This window comes from Rhineura floridana, chromosome 1 (assembly GCF_030035675.1).
Source record: "Rhineura floridana isolate rRhiFlo1 chromosome 1, rRhiFlo1.hap2, whole genome shotgun sequence".
NCBI lineage: Eukaryota > Metazoa > Chordata > Lepidosauria > Squamata > Rhineuridae > Rhineura > Rhineura floridana.
The window spans coordinates 135557075-135578517 of NC_084480.1; the positions used below are offsets into that span (position 1 = coordinate 135557075).

At 42.9% G+C, this 21443-nt stretch overlaps 1 protein-coding gene across 7 annotated transcripts in view; it reads right to left on the reverse strand.

The window, feature by feature from the left end:
* Positions 1–21443, reverse strand: part of ZNF462 (zinc finger protein 462) — a 163790-nt gene that overhangs the window by 37253 nt on the left and 105094 nt on the right. For all 7 annotated transcript variants that reach the window (XR_009763542.1, XM_061633019.1, XM_061633010.1 and 4 more), the window contains one exon: positions 20878–21069. Coding sequence is in view for 6 of the 7 variants with exons in the window: in XM_061633019.1 (XP_061489003.1) it covers positions 20878–21069 (192 nt within the window). In the remaining variant the exon portion in view is untranslated. The remainder of the gene's footprint in view (positions 1–20877; positions 21070–21443) is intronic.

The following is a 21443-nucleotide window of genomic DNA, read 5'->3' on the forward strand; positions in this document are numbered from 1 at the left end:
ATTTGTTTTATGTGGGGAGATCGGCGCACGACGATCAACACACAATCTTGACAGAAAAAGGCTTTGATCCAATGGCATGGATACCACAACGATTGGAAGTCTTTTATCTGCTGCAGCCTTCATCCGCCTTCACAGCCGCTGTAACATACACATTGTTATCCTCCGCCTGTTCTGCCGTTGAGGACTTTCTTGGATTATTCTTTGTCTGGTTCCTCTCCCTTGACCTTACCGCCATGGGTGACCCTGCTGGGAGTACATGACTCCCGATGGCATCGCTCACAGGGTTCATTAGAACACGCAAGCCCACTCAGGAGAAGGAGACAACTACAACCACATTCTCAATTTCTCCTTTATTTTCTGTGGGCAGATCTTATCCCAGGGGAGAGGGAAAAGAAATAACATTAAAAGGAACTAGGAAGTTTTTTCTCTCCAGACAACTGAATTGTCACACTGTTCTTGCACTTTCTCTAGGGCTGGGGTCTGAATGTGTATCCCAAGGCCTCTCTGTTGGGCCCTCAGGTCTCCCTCCAGGCTAAACTTCCTCCCTCTCTCCTCTGGCCACGCCCTTCACTAGCAGTGCTCTGGACTCTTCCTCTTTGCCTGTCTGGAATGCATTCTTGAACTCTGATAAAGCGTCATGCTTGCCTGGATAAAGGATAGAGAGGGCTGTGTAAGCAAGTGTAGAAACTAGCCTATTGCATAAAGCCAAAATTTGCATTCGCTGAACCACTCGTGTTTGCCTCTGGCCCTGCCCACCACTTGCATGCAGCCCCCAGATGATTGCTCAGAAGGGCTGAAACAGGTTTCACACCCCTGCTCCGCACGGTTTGCTTTGAGAGCCTTTTTTTGTTTCTGGACATGGTGCTGCAGACAAGTGAGCCCAGAAAGTGAGATAAATCTATTCATTAGGCCTCAGTACTGCAGATACCACACAAGCAGCAACACTTTGTGCTCTGAATGCCCATTACAACCTATGGGGATGTAAATTAAGATTGATTGTTTATCAAACGTTAGGCTCAAAATTCAGCAGAGCAGATTTCACCACCACCACAGCAGAATGTGCGTGTAAGTTCAGACTATGGCCACAATTCCTGCTGTACCAACAGAGAAGCAACATGAGCAGCAGTTGTATGTTACGCTCTTCAGGTTTGGAAGTGGAGGTGATGTAAGTTGCATGTATGGATGAGAGCTAGCAGATTTCCAATGGAAATTTTCATGTGGTTAGATACACAAAAACAGAGAAAAGGACTGGGTATGAATTTGGTTGCTAGACTGAGAAAATAGCTGGACTCATTTACTGTGAAGAGATTAACAAAGAGCAGATAAAAATGCAGCCCTCAGACTTCCCACACTTCAGCAAGTGGAACACATCAGTCACTTGCCATGAACCCCACCCTTGTTTTCTTCTCACATTCACCCTCCCAAGTTTGAAAATCTTCACCCTAAAGCAACACATTAAATAGCGATGAGAAATGTGTGGGAGCAGTGCAGAAAGTAGGTAGATAAGAAATCAGAGTTCAAGAACACTCCAGATTTGCTCATTTCATGCTGCACAGAAATGAGGGTGGGAGAGGTACTTGAAAGGACACTAAAAGTAAAACAAAGAGAAAAATGGGGAAAACAGTAGAGGGTTTAGGAAAATATTATATAGCTACATCTTATGCCCTTAGTCAGCATCTATCATTTTTAAGTGGGGGTGACCAGGTGGGTGAATTTTGAATTGAGTAAGGGCTGAAAGCCCAACAACATTGATTATGTCCACTCATTAACAGGTATATGGCTCTTTAACCCCTACCTACCCAATGTGGACAAAAACACAGTTCTGTTATGGGGAGTGGTCCTCCTTGCCTGTGCATTGGCTTGTTCACAGGAGTAATATAAACCAGCTACTTTCCGCACTGCTGCCACACATTTCTCCTCACTATTTAATATGTTGCTTTAGGATGAAGATCTTCAAATTCCTTTGGGGAGGAAGAGCAGGATATAAATTTAATAAATAAATAAAATAAATAATAACACACACAGGGAACTCTGATATATGCTCTGTTGGTCTGGTGAAGGCAGAAAACTAAAGATCCTTTGCCTGTGTGCTAATTTATATGTATGCATGTAAATTTAGAAATGATTACTAAAATTTAAGTAGAAATACAATACATCCCAACAATGCGCAGATGACTATGAACAATGTAATGTGCCTTCTCAGTCCACTGTCCAGGTGCTAACTGTTGATTGATGAAGGCCCCTGCTGTTCCTTCTTAGGATTCCTTTGTCATTAAACTGGACTTGGACAAGACAGGTCTTCAAACAGAGTACTATCCTCTGTAAAGCAGGACACATGGTTAGCCTACTGCTACCCTAGAAAGCAACAGAGGCCTATAACGAGGTGTCTGTGGCACTAGAGGCTTTGATGAAGGACAGCTGAACCCAAGGAGCTAGATATATTTTATTTATTAGACTTTTACTCTGCTTTTTTTAAGGAGGTCAGACTAGGTTATATATGGTTCCCAAGCCCTCTAAACTGTAATTAATTAATTCAAGCATTTTATCCCACTCTTCAGTCCCTTGAAAATGTTTCCAGATTAGCTTTTATTATTATTATTATTATTATTATTATTATTATTATTATTATTATTAGACATGAAAGAAAAAAGGACTGGAAGGGAAGAAGAAAAAAACCTCAGGTAGTAGTTCTTAGTTACAGAAGTTTTTTTTTTAAAATGAACAGATGGAATATTAAAAAGGAGTCAAAAGGAGACAGGGATAACCTGGCTTCAGTTGTCCATGCTCTGGTAACCTCCAAATTAGATTACTGCAATGCACTCTACATGGGGCTGCCTTTGAAGACGGTTTGGAAACTGCAGCTTGTGCAAAATGCAGCGGCCAGATTGGTAACAGGGACCAGATGGTCTGAACATATAAAACCGATTCTGGCCCGCTTGCATTGGCTGCTCGTATGTTTCCAAGCTCAATTCAAGGTGCTGGTTTTGACCTATAAAGCCTTACACAGCTTGGGACCACAATACCTGATGGAATGCCTCTCCCGACACAAACCCACCCATACACTATGCTCAACATCCAAGGCCCTCCTGTGGGTGTCTACTCAGAGGGAAGCTGGGAGTCTGGCAAGAAGGGAGAGGGCCTTCTCAGTGGTGGCCCCCAAATAATGGAATGATTCATGTGACGAGGTGCGCCTGGCGCCAACACTGTTATCTTTTCGGCGCCAGGTCAAGACTTTCCTCTTCTCCCAGGCATTTTAGCATGTGTTTTAAATTGTTTTTATATTGTTTTGAATTTTAAAATTGTGTTTTAAATTGTTTTTAAAATATGTGTTTTAAATTGTATATTTGTTTTAATGTTTTTGATTGCTGTAAACTGCCCAGAGAGCTTCGGCTATGGGGTGGTCTACAAGTGCAATAAATAAATAAATTAAATAAATAACTAAATCTTGCTGTTCTCTTGGCTGAGTCAATGGAGAGGGCCTGCAGTCTTTCCTTAATTGTGATAGATCAGGAGGGGGACTTTTCCTTACTGGCAGACCCCCATTTTGTACAAGGGTTCCTGGCAAAAAGAATAATGTTAGGCTGCCACCAGACAGCATGAACTTTCTGACACACCCAAGGCTGTTCAACTGCTTGGGAAGCTTCTGACACCTACTGCCAAAGACTCCTCCCTTCAGGCCAGCTATAAGGGGGGGGGGGAAGAGTAACTTTAGATTTACTTTCTCAGAACCTAGAGGACACAGAACTTAGCATAACTGGGCTTTGCTTCAGCAACAGAAGTGTAACATGTGCTTTAGACTATTCTTGAGTTCCTAGACCACCAAAGCCCTATCCCAACTGTATGGGATTTAATACCCACAAGCCCATCAGTGTGATTTGTGATCAAACAAGTAGAAGAGGGCATTTGCCCTCACATTGGGAGCTTCCAGTTCTAAACATTCAAAACTTAGGTGAATTCCTACATTATTTTTTTCTTCCAGGAAAAACAGCTGACATTTTTCCAAGGTCAGAATTTGAATTCTGCACACTTCGCAGTTTGGTTAGCTGGGTTCTTGTGGCACTAGAAAGGTAACGAAGAAACAAAGATTTAACTAAAGATTGCATGTGGCAAGAACAGGGGAATGGGGTTTAACCCACAGCTCCCTCCACTAATACTCAATTCAGTCTCCTGGGAACAGGAGCCACCACTGGACCTGCCCCACACCAGTGAACCCTCCTTCCAACAATTGCAGATGCATCCTTCAAAAGCGTAAGTTTCTTGTTTGTTGGAGCAAACAAGTGAACATTTGCAGACTGTGCTACACACAGTCATGCTGTTTCATTATCATATGAGACCGCAACTGGCAATTCTTAGAAGCTTTTTAAAAAGGTCATAGGACAAGCAAAGCCTGTACCTTATGTGTCATCACATAACCCAAGATGTGTGGACTTATTTAGCAGCAGCAAGGGTTCATGCATGTGGCAAGAACATGGGAATGAATGGAATATGTAAAGTCTATCTATCCTAAAGGACACAACCTCCAAGTTTTGAACACTATAAAAAAAGAAGCTTGGGACAGACATCAAAGACAATGTAATGCCAAATGCCTAGTCTCTTGCCAAGCACAAGACTAGTAAGCTCGGAATTTCAAAAGAATCATGAACACTGCTGGTGGTGAAGAAACTGAAGGCTTTATTAGCAAAGCTGTGTACATTAAACTGTCGTTTACAAAGAATAAAACACTAAACTGAAACTAATGGCAAATGGGCCTCTGCCTCCCCCCCATCTGTCTTTGCTTGCTCTTACATTTGCCCTGTGAGCTGGAAGCCTTTAGAACAGCTGCAGTGAGGATTCTCTTGCCTGGGAGGAGTTACGGCTCTTGAGTCTTGATTGATCTTGTTGGTATCTTAGGGCATCTTCAGCCCCCTGAAGGCTTAATCTCCCTGATCTAGGGGTTCTGTATTTATCCCCCCCAAAAAACCCTGGGAGGGGCATCTTACACCTATTAGATCATTATCTTCCCATCATCCAGGTAGCTGGCTTTCACCATCGGGTGATGTCTCCTGATCTTGTCCTCGTGACAGCTGTATTCTCAAGGTTGACTGTTTGTTTTGATTATCAGGCCACTTGTTTACATTAGTCAAGTGAGAACATTCATAAGCCAATTAGCTCATCATCCCTTCAAAGGCTGAGAAGGCCATAAACAATCTCACCTGACAGAGCAGAAGCTTGGGACAAGCTGCATTGTTCTGGTTACTTGAACAAAACTTCTCAGACTCTGTGTTGTTTTGAACACAGAGGCATAGGAAAGGTTCCCAGATGTTGTGACTGTGTCAGGGAGCCTGCATTTTGAACTTTCCAGACTCTAATTCTAAGCAGTAACAGTGTGCAGAAGCAATCAGCACCCCCAGAAATCAGGGGTTTAGGGCATGAACTTAGGGGACAGAGGCCATTCACATGCCATTTCTACGCCTCCTCGATATACATCTAGATTCTTCCGGTGATTGGTAATACAGACAGTGAAAATGAAGTTTTGTCATAAAAGCTCAGGGAGTGAAGACAACTATCATTCAGGAATATATGTTCCGCTCTCCTTTTGTGCTCATCAAGAAATTGCATAGTAGCCTATCAAGGCTGGATTTGGATTCCACTGATCAACTCTGGCCATTTAAATCTATTATATTATAGAAGGTACTGTAGAGGGCAACCAGATGATGTGGGCTGAAGGAATATTAGCTACTGAAAAAGGCTGGAAAGATCTTATCCATGTTCCTTTGAAACTTTTAAATCTTTCTCCCCCTTTGAATTATGAATGTGTACAAATCTGAATGGATTAGAGAAGACAAATGCAATGCAAGTGTCAAATTTGCTTAGGAGAGAAATGAACTTAATTTAAAAAAAACAAGTTTAAATGAATTTGGAAGGCATGGGGTCCATACTGCTCTATCTGAAGTTTTTAAAAAAAATAAATATTTCCATTGATTATTCTTTAAATTAAAACAAAACCCATAAAAGCTTACAATGGGGTGGATTATACATGATAGAAAAACTTAATTGGAGTTATCTATATAAACGTACAGAAAAAGAATAAGAATTGGTATTAGGGACAGAACAGAACATCCCTCAACAATTTCATTTTCTATTCTCCCAGGCTATGGTATATAACGTACTATGTGCACACTCCCAAGTATTCAGAACATCACATATATAAGAAGGAAAGACAGTACAGTAACATATGTGGATGGACTTGTGTTATGGTACTGACAGCATTAGCCAGCCACAGCATTTTAAATATTCCACCGATTTCAGTGGACAGCTTTAGTATGTGCTTAAATTCTCTGCCACTGAAATTAATGGGACACTAAAGTGTGTAATTTTAGGTGTGTCATAGCCAATGTTTTCTTCTCTTATCATTCTTGGGTCCATGCTGACTATTTCAGTCTGCTTTCCCAAGAGAAAACACAACATTAATAAGCAAAGTAATTTGCAAGGACATATGCCTCTAGATTTGACTGTTCATCCTCTTCTTTATTTCCTCCCACCTCAAGTGAAATGTTTTCCAACATATGCGTGCCCATTGCTCTTTTTGCCTGAAAAAAAAGGAGCTTGCCAGCATATAACAGGGGATGTTGAGTGATCAGATAAAACGCAACAGGAAGTGAGGGATAAGCAGGACTGAAGGTTAGAGGTAACAGTATCTCCTTTCTGCCAGGATGAGTCAGAGATAATTTGGAACTATTTTACACTTTCATTTGCTTGTACAGCAGCCAAGGTAATCTAGACGTTTACCATAATTCACTTTCCCTATTTCCCAGGGATCCACAGCCAGTTTTTCCTCATTTGCATCGCTCTTCAAAAGAAGAGGAAATGGCAGCCTGATCCTCACATTTCCAAGGTAGTTGCTAGAAACTGCTCTTCCATAGTTCTGTTCCTTATCACTTTGGTAATTTCTGAAGCTTTAAATGAGTAGAATGATGCTGTTAATTTCTCTGCCAGTTCTGCAGCTACCACTCCCAATCTCACTGCTGGTGCTCAAAAGACAAACATGATCAGCATGACCTCACCTGATTCAAAGCGTCATATTTAGGGGCAGACTTCAGATCTACTTTGCGAGATTGTTTTATGCTAGAATCCTGAACGCCACCAAATGAAGTTAAATGCAAAAATGGTGGCTCACAGGGTGGACACAAGTACCTACTATACCTCATGAGCCATGAATTGGGATGACCTACATAAACATGTATAAATCAGCATTTGAGTCACTACCAATCAAAGATTCTAATCTCTTGTTGCTACTGTTAAAGAACAGGGAGTCAGAAACATCTTGCTCATTTACTGTACATAATCTAGAGACATCTACCAGTAGATCTTATCTACCTTCTGCCCACCGCAAATCATAAAAGGAGCACATCTTCAGTAACTAAGCTGTCCCAGTAAGACAACTGGTCCTCAACAGAAAAGTTTTATCCTACGTCTCTTTATCTGTGGCACCAACACATCAAAAGCCTCACTGATCTTCATCATGAAACACAGGAAAAGGGATACAAAACTTATGAGATAATCAAGAACACATCCCCAATTAAGAGGCTGCTGTGACATCAATAGCTAGTGTCCTTTTACTACTTTATCTGATAGGGTTTATATTGATTTTGTCTCCAAAGAATTTATACATTAACCAAATATTCTATTCGTAACTCCATGGGGTCTTGATAATTGTTTTCTTTTTAGCACAAAATTATTTCAGTACTGTAGATGACATTCTACTTAAGAATTTTATTTATTATCCTTCTACAAACTATGTGAAAGAAGGAAGTTTATTTATGCAAGTGTTCATTTTGCTTGTGTTGTATGTGTGACATTACTTCTTTTTAACTATCTAGCAGCGACTATTTCCTTTAAATTAGGGCTGGCCACTACAGACATAGGAGTTTGCTGCCACCTGGATGTACCAGGCAAGACTTTTTGAGATCTACATAACTCATCATTCAAGCAGAAATACAGTAGAGATATTCTACAAGGGGTATTAACCAGGTCACATCAGATGTTCACTTTCTGGACATTACTGTGAAACTACATGATAAGCATACAACAACAACCTTATATAAGAAACCTACTGAGTGCTACACATATTTGCTTGCTTCCAGCTTCCACCCAGAACTCACCAAAAAATATATTGTCTAGAGTCAAGCATGATTATACAACCACTTCTCTTTTGACTCGCCAGACAGACATCCACACATAAAAAATTTACATCGGGCATTCCTGAGACTACAATACCCACGCAACAAAGCGTGCATTTGAGGGGGGGGGGCCGACACATCAAGAAGGCCATATTAGTACCCACAAACAATATACTACAGGGCAGACATAATAAAGAAAATGACAGGCCACTACTTGTTGACACTTATAGCTCCAGTTAAAACCTTGAATTTAGCCCAGTAGCTAATAGGTAGCCGGTGCAATTCTTTCAGCAGTGGAGGGACATGTTGGCAATATCCTGTTCCAGTAAGCAGTCTTGCCACTGCATTTTGCACCTGTTGCCCCTTCCGGACCAACCTCAAGTACAACCCCACATAGAACACATTACAGTAATCCAGCCTGGAGGTTACCAGTGCATGGACAACAGTGGTCAGGCTATCCCGGACCAGAAACGGCTACAGCTGTCTTACCTGCCAAAGCTGGTAAAAGGCACGTCTAGCCACTGAGGTCACCTGGGCCTCTAGCAACAAAGATGGATCCAGGATCGCCCCCAGACTACAGACCTGCTCTTTCAGACGAAGTATGATCCCATCCAAAGCAGGAACTGACCAATTATCCAAACTTGGGAACCACCAACCCACAGGGCTTCTGCCTTGCTAGGATGCAGACTCAGTTTATTGGCTCTCATCCAGCCCACCACCGAATCCAGCCAATGGTCCAGGGCTTGCACAGCCTCTCCCACTTCAAATGTTACAGAGAAACAGAGCTAGGTATTGTCAGTACCTCCCACAAATCTTCTGATGACCGCTCCCAAGGGCTTCATATAGATGTTAAACAGCATGGAGGACAAGATGGTACCCTACAGCACCCCACAGCATAACTGCTAGGGTCTGAAAGACAATCACCCAACGCTATTCTCTGAAAATGGCCCTGGAGATAGGATCAGAACCACTGTAAAACAGTGCCTCCGATACCCATCTCACCAATTCGGCCCAGAAGGATACCATGGTCAATGGTATCAAAAGCTGCCGTGAGATCAAGTAAGAATAACAGGGTCGCACTCCCCCTGTCCTTCTCCCAATAAAGACCATCCATCAGGGAGACCAAGGCCCATTCAGTCCCCTAACCAAGCCTGAACCCAGACTGGAATGGGTCAAGATAATCTGTTTCATCCAAGGGTACTTGCAATCGTTGCGCCACAACCCTCTCAATTGTATGTATGTATGTATGGACTGCCTTCAAGTCGATTCCGATGTATAGCGACCCTATGAATAGGGTTTTCATGGTATGCAGTATTCAGAGAGGGTTTACCATTGCCTCCTTCTGAGGCTGAGAGGCAGTGACTGGCCCAAGGTCACCCAGTGAGCTTCATGGCTGTGTGGGGATTCGAACTCTGGTCTCCCAGGTCGTAGTCCAACACCTTAACCACTACACCACACTGGCTCTCTAACCCTCTAAATTACTGTCCCTAAAAAGGGGGTATTTGCGACCGGGCGGTTGTTGTCACAAACCAATGGGTCCAGCGTGGGCTTTTTCAGGAGCGGTCAGATTACTGCCTCTTTCAGGCTGGGTGGAACCAGTGTCCCTGCCACAACAATGCATTGACCACACCCTGGATCCACTCAGTCAAACCTCCTTGGCAGGCTTTAATAAGCCAAGAAGGGCAAGGGTCGAGAGGACACGTTGCTGGCCACATCAACTGAAACCAATCCCAAGAAGTTGCAGCAGATGCTGCACTAGACATCTCACTGGGGACTACAATAGATGTAGATGGGACATCAAGATTGCTATGGAGGTGAGCAACATTACCCTCAAAGTGCCTTGCAAACAATTCACAGTGGGCCTCCGAAGGGTCTAAAACTCCATTTTCTGGAATTAATGTCAACAGGCTGCTGACAATACAGAAAAACTCCACTGGACAGCCACTTGAGGATGCAATGGTGGCAGAGAAATAGGCCTTCTTTGCTGCCCTCACTGCCACACAGTAGGCATGGTTATGCTGCTTTACCTGTGCCTAATCAGTCTCACAGTATGTCTTTTGCCACTTGCACTCCAGCCATTGTCCATCCTGTTTCATTGCATTTAGTTCACTGGTGTACCAAGGTGCAAACCAGGCTCCACAATGCCGGACAGGGCACTCACGGCCAACCGTGTTAAAAGCCTGACGCGCCTTGCTCTTCCACAGTGTGAGAAGGGCTTCAACAGGGTCACCTGCTCTATCTATTGGGAACTCCCCCAGGGCATTCAGGAATCCAGTGGATTCCATTAGGCTCCGGGGACGGACCATCTTAATCTGTCCACCACCCCGGCAAGGAAGGATTGGAGCCATAAGTCTAAACTTTACCAGGAAGTGATCTGACCATGACAATGGGGTGACATCCACCCCTGCTATCTCCAGACCACCCCTTCCTCCATATAGAGCAAAAACCAAGTTGAGGGTGTGCCCTGCCCTATGTGTTGGGCCAGTAACAAGTTGAGACATCCCCATGGTCATCATGGAGACCATGAAGTCCCGAGCCAGAACACAAGAGGCAGCCTCAGCATGGACATTGAAATCACCCAGCACTATCGTTCTGGGCTCCTCCAATGCCACAGCCGAAATGACCGCTACCAGCTCGGTCAGAGAAGCTGCTGGGCAGCAAGGTGGATGGTACACCAGCAGCAACCCTAGTTTACTGTCTCCTCGGCCCAACACTAGGTGCAGGCCCTCACAGCCAGCTCCAAGACAGAGTGGTTTCCTGGTGACAGAGATGGAAGTTCTGTAGGCCACAGCAACTCCTTCCCCCCGTCCCTACAGCCTGTGCTGGTGCTGCAGCGAGTATCCAGGTGGGCAAAGCTGGGTCAGATCAACTCCTTCCAACTCGCCCACCCAGGTCTCGGTAATGCACACCAAATCGGCACCTTCATCCATGATCTCCTATCGTTCAGTTCACTGCACAGGCTCTCACCCTGCACAGGAACTACACATGTGCCATATGCCACCCCACTACCAATCTCCTCTGGATTGGTTTTAAAAAAATAGAAGGGAGAGCCCCCTTGCCCTCGGGACTCCCTAAGGGGCTCCTCAAGTGGTGACCTGCAAGGGCAGCTGGGCTTTTATGCCCCCTGACCCAGCCAGGAGCTGATGTAAGAGGCTACAAGATTAACTGCAGCCTTTGTCTGGAGTCACAGTCAGGCCAGTCCTTGCAGCACTTACCAGGGACTTCAGCTGTCTCAAGAGACAGCAACCCAGAGAAGCAAGCAAACAAGCACCCAGATGCTCAGGCACTCACTCCCACGGTAGGTCTTCTCTCGTCCCCCAGCGCTACAGATCATCAATGATCTGCAGCCCATCCTGGACAATAACACTTCCTTCTCACAGGCCTTGGGTGGCAGCGTGTACTACAGAAAGGTCCCCAACCGATAACAGCTACTCACCAGCAACAGTAGGGCACACACTAGGGATATGGACCCAGGGATCAGACCCTGTGGCAGACTTAGATGCCACATCTTAGTGTACTCTGGCAACACTATTACAGCACGTAAGAATGTCATCCACAACAACAGGGGTTTGTTTACCTGCTCACCTTCCCATGTAATATATGCCATCATATGCCAGCAGTCCCTATCTACATTCTACACAAGGCACATAGGCCAGTCTCCATGCAAAATATTAAATGGATACAAATCTAACATCAGAAATGGCCATATAGGAAAGCCAGTGAGGGACCACTTCAGCCTCCTAGGGCCTTAAGAATGTAAGGTCTGTGGGTGGCCTTAAGGTTGCCCTCCTTGAACCAAGAAACTTGAAAGGGAGATTACAATTTGAAAATATTAAAGAGGTTCAGTGCCATTACTTGTGCACTGAATCAGCACATTTTAAAAATCACACTACATGCATTAATTTGCTTACCAGTGGCAGGATATCTGTGTTATCAACCACTGGGTTTGATTTGGTGAATGGCAACGGTTAATAAGATAAATATCACTGTCTGTTCTTTTCTGAATTACATTCTGCATTCTTCTAACCTCACTCTCTTTGTGTGTGCGCGTATGTATGTATAGATATATGCATCTGCCACTTAGAGGATCTGATGAAACAGAATATAGCCCTCAATAGCTTCTGCCATAATGAATGTGCTAGCCTTAAAGGCGCTACAAGATTCGGTTGTTTTAACTGGAAATTCTCGACATACCAAGCTTGTGCTCTGTTACTGGACGACTGCTGTTCACAATTCTCCCTCCCTGTTGACAAACTTCCAAAAAACTTTGTTTCATAATGTACAGAGTGTTATAGATTAAATGACTTGCTAGATGAGTAATATATTTGTAGAATTTCTGGTTCAGAAGGGTCCCTATCAGAGAACGAGGCTAACACACACACACATGGACACAATCACACTTCTCTCTCTATCTCAGTTCAAAGCACATACATTCAACACCAAGGAGGTAGCTAAAGTCCTTTAGCATCAAGCAATTTTTCATTGAAAGCTACTGGAATAAGGGACTGGACTTCCATTTTCTTCCTAAAGGTTTCCCTATACAACATGTGTGCAGTGCCACAAAGTGTCCTGGTTACCTAAACTACTTGGTGCATCCCGCAACGAGCATATTCTCCCTTCCCACCCTCTTGTGGTTGCTTTGGGAGTAAAAAGGGACTCAGCTTCCATTTATTCTCAGTGCAAATGCTGAGGGGTGTGTGTGGAAGAGATGGAATCTTCTGCTATGTATCTTGGCTGAGGAAAACAAGATGTGTTCACGTCCCTCAGCCAACCTCATTAGTCCACTGTCCCTAGCGAGGGCTAGCAGCGCGATGCAGGTGTAGCTGTTCACAGCCAGAGCCAGTTTTGAAGGCTTGCGGGGGTGGAAAGCAGGGAGCCATAAGCATGCACCTCAGTATTTTCCTGGCTCACTTGAGTCCCTAGGACCTCTGCATGCTGGAGACCTTAAAACCCCTTAAGAACATCTTCAAAATCTAGAGCAATTTTAATGGCCAAGGTGCACACTGTAAAGTTGCGAGGCTGCTGCATGGAGAAAGTAGAGCTCCACAAAGGAAGCTTATACCTCAGCCCAGCTCACTGAGCTCCATCCAGCAGATCCCTTTCATTTCAACCTCCTCATGATGCAATAGCTCAATAAAGGAAAACCTTAAATGTCTAAGAAGAGAGATAATATATGACCTGGTTGTTGCAGTTAATTACTGAACTGTGTTGCAAAGGCTTGGGATAAAGCCTTCTTTTGTTGCCATCTGCTGGCTTTCCCCTTTCTTTTCTTGAGTACTCCTCCAGAAATAAAAATAACACTAGTTGTGAAGAAAACTTGCAACAAATTCTCTGAAAATAATGATAAAAAGGAAGCTTCTGTTTTGAACATTACTGGCACCATGATTGGATTTCGAGTGCACAAATATTTTTTTTGGCACGTACAGGACAAGAGGGCCTGATTCAGGAACAGGTGGGAAGGGTATTGTAATACTTTCTATCCTTTTTTTTAAAATAGAGTATCTGTGTCTCACTCTTCTAAAAAAAGACATTAACATAGCAGATTGGATGGCAAGGAACTAGAAACCTTCTGCGAGAACTTGATAGTGAGCACAAAGACTTTGAGATACGAACAGGGAGGTCATTTCCTGCTGTAAAAAAAAAGGAAAGGCAAAGAAAAGAAAAAGGTTGCTGTTTCATTTCTTTCATTCTTCTTTTCTTTTTAAAACAGATTTTTAAAAATTCCGATTGTCATAAAGTGGCTGTGCTTTCCACTATGCTGTGCGTTAAAAATTTGAGCACAATGGCTGAGGGAAAATTCCTGACTTTACCAGCAGAACCACTACCAGCAGGTAGAAAAATTGCATAAGCCAGGGGTCAGTGAGGATGGGGGAATTCAATGGAACCAAGGCATACAGTATCAGTGGCAGGGGATACCAGGCTTTCACATTACTTCCCCTCCTCCCATTTAGCTGCAGACCCACTCAGCATTAGAGGTCTCATTCACACTTACAGTTTACCCCCATGCAACATGTCCGTCACACATTCTTAGCTGAAATCACAGCAGAGTGCTGCCATGACTGCTACAGGTCAAATGAAGCCAAATAGAGCAGAAAGGGACTGTGATCCAGAAGGGCATGCCGCCTCCCCATCAATGAACACACCCAATTATTTTCATGATTTCCCCAACAGGAACTGTATTTTTTTAAAAAAAATTAAAAGCAGTTTGGTGGGGTTGGTGAAAGAGATGCTCAAAGGGAAACTAATGCCATATGTGGTAACACTGTTATTCCCCTTTTCTTGTCTAACACAATTGTATTTAAAGCCCCAAGCTGTTTTTTAAACTGAGGTTAATTTAAAAAGCAGTTTTGAGGATATCTAATGAGAGGCAAATTCTAAATATATACATATATATTGGTGTTGATAGATTTGCATAGGCAGCCTTTATGGAAAACATGACAGATATCATGCCAGCGTAGATGCCATGATGGCACACATTGTCAGTAGCAACTTCTTTAGAAGCCTCACTTAATAAAGGCTCAATCCTGACTACCAGAGTGCATTAGTTGGAAGAAAAGGACCAATCCAGCCAGTTTCAATGAAAGCACAAGTAAAATGCAGCTTCCCAAGTGCCCCTAAGAGGCATGGGTTAGATTCCGGGAGTGCCATCAATAGCTGGTTCACAGTGGCCTGTTTCAGAATTGCCCAACAATGGCTACATGAGTAGAAGTATCTAGCAAGCTCAAACATGCCTCCCCTCCCCTCTGGTGCTGGCATTTACTCTTCCCTTTTAGTTCTGGAGTTAACTAGGGTTAGTGTTATGTCTGCACCGATGACAACACTTACCAAAATTAGCCCAAACCATAGTTTGCAAACCCATTTCTAAACATTGATATAAACTCTGGTTTCATTAACTGTTGTTAGTGAAAATGCTGGTACAGATGCGAAACTAACCACAGGTAGAGATCCACAACTTAAAGTGGGATGATGGCACATGCAGAAAAAGAAGGCTGTTTCTATATTCTTGGTTGTTCTTTGGTCCTGCGCCTTCTGGTGTGTTTCTTATTGATTTGCCCTTCAGTTCCAGCTTAGTCCTAACAGTGGGGAATGAAACTGTTTCTGTGATGCAATTGTTGAAGAGAACCTTGATTTGAAAATGCATATGGTGTGCACCCTGTAGATCATGATTTGGAGAGGGCGGGAATAATACACCCAATCTTTGATGATTTTCAACAGGCCTTAAAGATTAACGTCACTTAAAATAATCTCTATACAAATCCAATGTAATTAAAATAATCTCTAACAATCCAAATTTCTGACAGAACATTCCTCTTGCGGAGTATCAGTTGTTTTCATTTCTAGTTCCCACTACCAGCTCAATTGTTTGTACATTTGGAGTATATAAGTAAATTAATCCCATAATGTTATTGGCTGGATAGGTTTATAATAGTGTGTATTCGCCTCTTCGCAGGCAAGAGGAGTACTTCCAGTTGTGGGGGTGATGGGGTTCTGCCATGATGGAGGCTTCAGCTGTGCCCAGGTGGATGGTATGCCCCCGTTGGCAGTAAGCAGCACAAACCCCCAAAACAGTGTCGGGAGGAAGTAGGCCATTAGTGGCTTTGGATTCACAAGATCCAAACCCCCATGGATCTCCTGAGGGGCCCAACGCTTGGACCCAACAGCAAAAGCAGCCTGAAACTGGTGCAACAAGAAATCAGGTGGAAACAACCCACTCCACCTTCCAATCTGGGTGGCATGAGCAGCACGGCTTTGGATGCAGCAGTGGATCTCCTGCTCTGTGCTGGCCTGGTTTGGGATTGTTCTGTTAGCATCTTACTTGTTTTTTGTTGCAAACTCACATGTGTAATGTAGTTTATCTGCCATGTGATTTTCAGAGCAATGGCTATGTGATTTTAATAAATAGATTTTTTATTCTTTTAAAAATGGCTGAAACAAATTATTATTCATGTAATTTGGGACTTTGCAAATAATAATTCAAATGCAGAAAATTATGAATGGAAAAGCTATTGCTCTTAACACACCCTGTAAGACTGTAAAGCAAGACATTTACACTGAAACCAACTGCTAAATAAGAAATTAAAAGTTAGAACATAGCTGTCACATTGGCCCTACTTTATAAAGCAAGATAATATAATCTCAGCATACTGTGGCTCCTAGTAATTATGTAGTCATAAATCAAAAAAGGAAACATTAATAACTTCTTTGACAACTTTTCCTGAAAAGTTCCCAAATGCATTAAAGGATGAATTGAAGTGCACAAGTTTGCGGAACAGAAACTTTAAAAAAAGTTTCAAGTACTATGCTTAATAGGATCAGTTCCCTATTTTTTTAATTACCTTTCCTCACCTTTTAAAAGTAAAATCTCTGTTGACCCTTGAACAATCAAGACTCTTGCAATATTTTAAAAGACTAATACATTTGGTTGCTGCAGCAGATTCCCTAAGCTTTTGTAAACTAAAGCTCACTTTGCCATATGAAATACTCTCCTGTATGGAAACATTTCAAAGAAATTCCCTTTATGGGAACCTATTAAACAGTGTGTTATGTTTCAAAATTAATTTATATATATATATATATATATATATTTACACACACACAGTGTGCATATATATATAAATATATAAAATAAAAACCCCTTGATCCATTCTATATGGTGTGACACAGTTTAACAAAGTTTATTTGCTTGTACTTTATGGTCCCTGGAGGGAGTCCCTGGGGCCATAGAATTTTGCTCCTCTGTTTGTCGGAGGAAAGGAAGACTGATGGGTGGAGCAGGAGGCCTCATTCATGGTGGCCTCCTCACTTGCAGTTAAGGAAACCTCTGCGGCTTTTCCCTATGCCATCCATGCTCTGGTGGTGGAGAGAACTAAACGAGGGAATTCTAGAGGCATGTCAGGGCACCTTTGGATCCCAAGCCCTCTTGTTCCTCCATCATGCCCCCACAATAGAGGAGAGGGGTAGTATGTCAGGTCTTGGAATTTTCCTCCTTGCCCTCTTTGGATTGGTCTGCTCCGTTGTTTTAGTGGTCAGATTTGTACCATGTTAAAAGACACACATGAAGTAGAGTCAACAGACAACTTGATTTAAATTAATCCATCCCGGCCTAATTATGTTATTTTCCTACATTATTTAGAAGTAGTCTTGCACACTATATGGCAGAAAGGCCTAAAAATCCTCATAAATAAATACTACTCTTGCCTATTAATGTGAACATTGATTGAGAAGACTTACAGCGTATATTTAAACACAAGCTCTTTGATTGGCACTGTTCATTAACTTTAATGGATCTACATTCCAGTCTCTTAACTTCCTATAGGATTGTATCTAACGCTGCTGTTTTGCTCCCACAACAGACTTCCATTTGTGCAATGGAACATCCCCTTCCTCTCTTCCTGCATCAAAATTGCTCCAGAAGGCTCAGAGATTTTGAGGAATGTATTGGGGAAGCAGAGGAAGGGAACGTTCTACTGCATAAGAAAAACTATGCTCACGCAGCATTGGATACAATCCCAAGGTTTTTTCCTCCAAACTCATGCTCACCATTGATCCAATTTTGTATCATCAGCAAATTTAACTAATTACAGCTTGTCCTCAAACAAAGGTTGCTTATACACCCTAGAACAGCAGAGATCCTCCTGTGTCATGTCTGAACACATTTTGTGCTCCCCTCAGCTTAGATGAAAACTCATTGCATATGCATCCTCTGCTTCCTGTGTACTTCAAGCAATATCTTATTTCTCCCTTATGTATCACCAGCAGTGTGTGCAATTTCAAAACCAGTCAGAGCCATGTAGCTCTGCAATTCCCTTCTAGAAATTCAGAAACAAACCAAGTCACTACCACAAACCAAATTAATAATGTCTATGATCAGCACCATAAAGTCTAGAAAATGACTGAAGAGATTTCTTTTTTTATAAAGTGGTGCTGAGAATGTCAATTTGATTATTTCAACACCTGTAATCTGACAGCCTCCTTAGCAGGTTGCTTCTATAAATTGTCAAAAATAATTTGATTAATAAACCTATTAGTTAAGGGTGAATGGGGATTGCCTCTAACTAACAGAGACATCCTGATAATAGATGCATTGGTTGCTGATTATTAGGAAGCATAACCAAGAAAATATTATTTGAAAATAGAGAAGTCCCTCCCCCAACACCAGTGTTAAAGATTTTGAGAAGATATGCACTGTTTCTTCAACAGTGCTTCAAAGGTGTATACTAAGACATTCCAGATGTTGCTGGACTCCAACTTCCATCAGCCCCAGCCAGCACAGCCAATGGTCATGGTCAAGAATGGTAGGAGTAGTCCAACAACATCTGGAGGGCCACGGGTTCTCCCACCCCTGCCCTACAGGATAGCTGTATTATTATTCCCTACTTGCAGATGGAAGATATACTGCTGTAAGGTTACAACTAGATAATGCACATAAAGCATTTCTAGCCCAAAGAAAATACTATACCAAGTAAAGTATTATTTTTTTGTGACAGAGGGATCTACTGAAATTGAGTTCAGTCCTGAAGTCTAGTTCTTTGATGCATCCATTGGATTTTCCAGAAAGCCCAGCCTGGAAGCAAACCACCAGTGACTCCCTGCTCATGCATTCATTAGCAGGTGGTGAAGGTAGGATGGGATTGCGCACCTGCCTTCCAGACTGCAAGCATCGCTGCTATTGACAGACAGGGATGAGGCATGAGGAGAATAGAGCAGTGCGATGGAACTCCTGGCACTGCCATGCCTCTCCTCTCCTCTCCTCCTTAGTCAGCAGCAGTGATGCTTGCCATCCAGAAGCCAGGTGTGCAACCCCACTTTTACTGTCTCACTGACTGCTACTGTATGTACTAAAACATTTAATGTGAATAAGAAAGGGTAGAATGTGAGCTAGTGCCTTTAGAAGTGTGTACAGTAGGGCCCCACTTTTCGGCATTCCACTAATACGGCGGCGCCAGCGGGGCGATCAGCTGTAGTGCGGGGAGCTCCAGCCGCCATGCTCCAGCTGACAGCGATCAGCTGTAGCGCGTGAGCTCCCCGCGCTACAGCTGATCGCTGTCAGCTGTAGAGCAGCGGCTGGAACACAGTAGGGCCCCACTTTCCAGCAGTTTTCGTTTTTCGGCAGGGGCCTGGAACGTAACCTGCCGTATGAGTGGGGCCCTACTGTAATAGGTGTCTGCCACTTGCAAGAAGACAAGAAGAATTCATAGATTCTTAAGATTGAGCAAGATCATCAGGATTACTCAACTGCAGCCCATTCTGCCTATTATTATTATTACTGTTGTTGTTATTATACCCTGCCCTTCCTTCCAAAGGGAGCCCAAGGCAGCAAACAATAAGTGATAAAACACTAAAAACATTTTTGGGGGAAAATTAAAAACAAAGCATCTTTAAATCCATCTTAAAAACTATTTTTAGTAACACAGACGCAGACTGGGATAAGGTCTCCACTTAAAAGGCTTGTTGAAAGAGGAAAGTCTTCAGTATGTATCAGAAAGACAACAAAGACAGCGCCTGTCTAATATTTAAGGGGAGGGAATTCCAAAGGGTAGGTGCCACAATACTAAAGGTCTGCTTTCTGTCCTGTGCATAACAGACCTCTTGATGACATGGCATCTGCACAAGGCCTTCACCGGCAGAACACAGACATCAGTTGGGTATATAAGGGTGAGATGATCTTGGTCCCAAGCTGTATAGGGCTTTATGCACCTTGAAAATAGCTAATTGTAACCAAGTGTAATCCTTTCACCACTGCCTGATCGTGCTAGAGGAATAAGCCATATAACTCCAGATTTCCTAGTGTTTCAGGAACAGATAGCACACCATTACAGGGAAAGTCTAAAACAGCTTATAGTTATTCTAATGAACCATAGGGTGCATGACTCCTGTAATGCTCTCCTCACAGATGCCATAGTTGCTACAGAATGTCAAAGGGTTAATACAGGTGCAACACAGACTGTCCCTTAACAATTGTGAGATGGGGCCGGGCCACAGGATTTCATGCTACCTCATCCACCCTCCTCGATGACTATGGATTATGCCAGAACTATAGTTATCTATGGATTAACACTAAACATATTCTCACTTAAACAGGAGTTGCTAACCAGTTCCGAAGGCTGATTTCACACCCTAATTAACACAAGGAAGTGTATGCAGGAATTTGAATGTGAAGGGAGAGCTGGAAGAAGGTATTGCATGGTCCATTCCTTAACCATAGTTGAGAAAGGGCCTCATTACATCTGTACTGGCTCAAAATGGGCTTACAAAAAAGTGAATAAATTGGTTTGTTTCCCCAAACACCACTCATACTATACTAATATATATATATATAAAAATTTATATATAATATAATTTATAATTATATTTCAGGCTTTTTTCTACAACAACAAAGGGAGTCCACCTTGTACTCCTCTGCTGGGGAATGCCTGCAACATACTTCTGTGCCTTTTGTTCTAAAGTAAAGTGTTAACAACATGGAACCCTAAAACAGTCAGGCAAATAAAAATATTTTACATGCCAATTATAGGGGTGGAGTGTGAATTAGCACAGTTCTCCAGCATCTTGTTAAACATGCATTTGGATTGTGATTCACTTATTTGGAAACTTTTTCTCCTTTACAGAATTCAAAGCTACGTCTGATCAAGCTGCTTTTTTCCAATAAAAGAGAAGAATTTGATTCCTTCCTCTGGATTGTGCGTTTGCTTGCTTTTTTAATGGAAGCGCCTCTTACCATTAGAGTCTTCCACTTCTTCAGCAGTAGTGTGGTTCATGGAGGCATGTTGAGCATGCGAGGTTACAAGGCTGACAATGCGTGGTCTTGGTAGTGTCAGTGCTTTCCCATGCACTTTCAGGGAGTGCTCTTTCAGCAGGCTGATTGTCATGGTGGAAAATGAGCAGGAGGAGCATTTGTAGGCATGTTCACCTGGGTGAGCGAAATAACAGGCAAGTCATCAGCTCACAAGACGAGAGGGGGGGAACAGGAAGGGAGGAGGGGATGGGGGGGAAATCTCTTTCTCCTCCTATTGAACTCAGCAGTGAGAATCCCCTGGGTTCCTCCTCTGGGTAGTCCTAAAAAGAGAGTATAATAATTTTAACTGTCCTATTTCTATTGGTCTCAAGGCCAATGCATACAACTGCTGCCATCATGGAGGCTGCCACTGCCTTCACCCCATGATGGTAGCTCCAAACTGTTCAAGGCAATTTTATTCACCACAAGTAGAAGCTGCCAATCCTAAGCTACACTGAGGTTGCTGGGGGAGTGGGCCGTGATGCAGAATGGGCAGCTTTTGCCTGAGG